The sequence below is a fragment of the Budorcas taxicolor genome, chromosome 3, assembly GCF_023091745.1.
Source record: "Budorcas taxicolor isolate Tak-1 chromosome 3, Takin1.1, whole genome shotgun sequence".
Classification (NCBI taxonomy): domain Eukaryota; kingdom Metazoa; phylum Chordata; class Mammalia; order Artiodactyla; family Bovidae; genus Budorcas; species Budorcas taxicolor.
This window is the reverse complement of record NC_068912.1, coordinates 11,983,302-11,985,511: the sequence shown is the minus strand read 5'-3', so window position 1 is coordinate 11,985,511 and position 2,210 is coordinate 11,983,302. Positions and strand designations below refer to the sequence as shown.

The window sequence follows — 2,210 nt, the reverse complement described above, 5'->3', positions numbered from 1 at the left end:
AATTTATTAATGGAATCATACTTTACAAAAGTGAATTTGAAAAAACTAATTGTAATAGAAGAACTGAAAAGTAATTGGCCATAAAATCTATGCTTAAGGACATACAGAAAAGCTGTTCTTTTAATGTCTAACATAATGATATTTTAAAATTTTCACTTGGGCTTTCACAATGCCACTCATTGGTTTTGAACATGTTTTTAATCTATAAATGAGTCAATTAAGATGAAATGGTAACTTAGATGAACACTTGCCAATGTTTTCTGTGGAAAAATAGAGACTGAGAGAAAATGAGGAGGGAGAGAGACAGAGGGACATAGAGAAAGACAGAGAAAAGAGGGAAGAAATCTGTAAATCTATAAAAGGAAAGAGGGACTAAAAAGAGTGGATTTATAAGGGAAGAAAACAAAGAAGTGAAAATAACAATGTAGAATAGACAGAATTAGAATGGAATGAAGGAGGAACTGGAAGGCTCATAAATTTAAAATGTATTCACAATTCCCATCTTCATTTCCTGATTTCAAACATGTATATATTCAACTATTCTTTCAACAAATATCTATGAAGCACCCACTATGTGTCAGACACAGCTGAATGTACAGATGATGCATTAATAAATTAAACAAAAATCTCTCCTTTCAGTTAATATTTTAGTGGGAGAGAAAAATCTATTTTCATAATTTTTGGAAAGTATTTAAAACTTCTCTGCTGACCCAGAAGGAGAGGCTATTTCTTGGGGCTATCCCTCTAGCCATGTTTGTGCATGCACACACACATGCGCATGCACACACACACACACACACACACGCTAAGGAGATCAGTGTTAAGGTACTAGAGGTTGATAAATAACCAAAGGCAGAAATGTGGGAAGACTATGTGGGAATCATCTCCTGATCCATGCATGAAGGGATTCTACACATTAATTAATCACAGCCCCATCTTCCCTGGGTTCACTGCCTTTGCAAAGCATGGTCTTCCTGAGGGCTGCCTTAACTTCACGGTTTCTCAGACAGTAAATGACAGGGTTGAGGAGTGGGACAATGACTGTGTAGAGCACAGACACCATTTTGTTGAAATTATAGGCATACGTACGCTTAGGGCGGGCATAAGTGAAAAGGGTGGTGGAATAGAAGAGAATTACAACTGCTAGGTGAGAGGCACAGGTGGAAAATGCCTTGTGGCGTCCCTGAGAAGAAGGGATCCTGAGAACAGTGGTGAGAATGGTGGCATAAGATGCCACCACTACACAAAGGGGAACAGCAATGACCATGAGGGCCAAGAAGAAATCCACTAATTCAGCTTGTGAGGAGTCCTCACAGGAAATATTGAGGAGTGGGGAAATATCACAAAAGTAGTGATTGATATGAGGTGTGCCACAGTAGTGAAGTTGGGCTATGAAAACTATCTTAATCATGGCAGTCATGAGTCCACAGAACCAGCATCCTGCAGCCAGTGTACCACAAAGCTGGTTGGTCATGATGAGTGGGTACTGTAGTGGGTTACAAATGGCTACATAGCGGTCAAAGGCCATTGCAGCAAGGAGGATGTACTCAGTGCAGACAAAGGTCACAAAGAAGTAAAGCTGAGTCATGCAACCTTTGAAGGAAATTGTCTTGTCATGACTGAGGAAGTCTATCTGCATCTTGGGGCTGATGACTCTGACATACCACATCTCCAGGAAAGAAAGGTTGCTGAGAAAGAAGTACATGGGCTTGTGCAACTGTCCATCACTATGAATGACAAGGACAATTAGAAAGTTCTCTATAAGTGTCAGGAGGTAAATTGCCAGGAAAACAAAGAAGAGGAGTAGCTGGAAGGCTGGCTGTGTTGGAAATCCCAGGAGAACAAAATGTGTTGTCACTGTATGGTTATCTACTTCCAGAACCTTGGTAATCATAACTGGCTGTGGACATAGACAAAATCAGTTCCTTCCGTGTCGCAAGCACCAACCTACAGTTTTTGACTGTAGAGCCCACCGCCTGGAATCTCATCACAGTAGAAGCTCTCTGGCCTTTATATCTTTACTTTCTTCCAAATTAGGATTACAGAATCAAAACTTTTCAGCCAAAATGTACTTTCAGAAGTTCATGCTTTATTATTATTATTTTTTAAATTAGTCTGAGAATGCATACAACGTCACACAGAAATGGAATCTGAACCTCCTAACTCTCAGCTTTATCCTTTCCTAATACATCACTTAGATGTATTGGGAG

General features: G+C 39.7%; 1 protein-coding gene across 1 annotated transcript; it reads right to left on the bottom strand.

Moving 5' to 3' along the window:
* Nucleotides 1–916: 916 nt before the first annotated feature.
* Nucleotides 917–1,894, bottom strand: LOC128045334 (olfactory receptor 6Y1). The gene has a single exon (XM_052637833.1). It carries the CDS (start codon nucleotides 1,892–1,894, stop codon nucleotides 917–919), a length of 978 nt encoding a protein of 325 aa, XP_052493793.1.
* Nucleotides 1,895–2,210: the final 316 nt, after the last annotated feature.

Coding starts and splice junctions, on each gene's coding strand:
- LOC128045334 (XM_052637833.1), bottom strand. CDS start 1,894: ATGATTACCAAGGTTCTGGAAGTAGATAACCATACAGTGACAACACAT.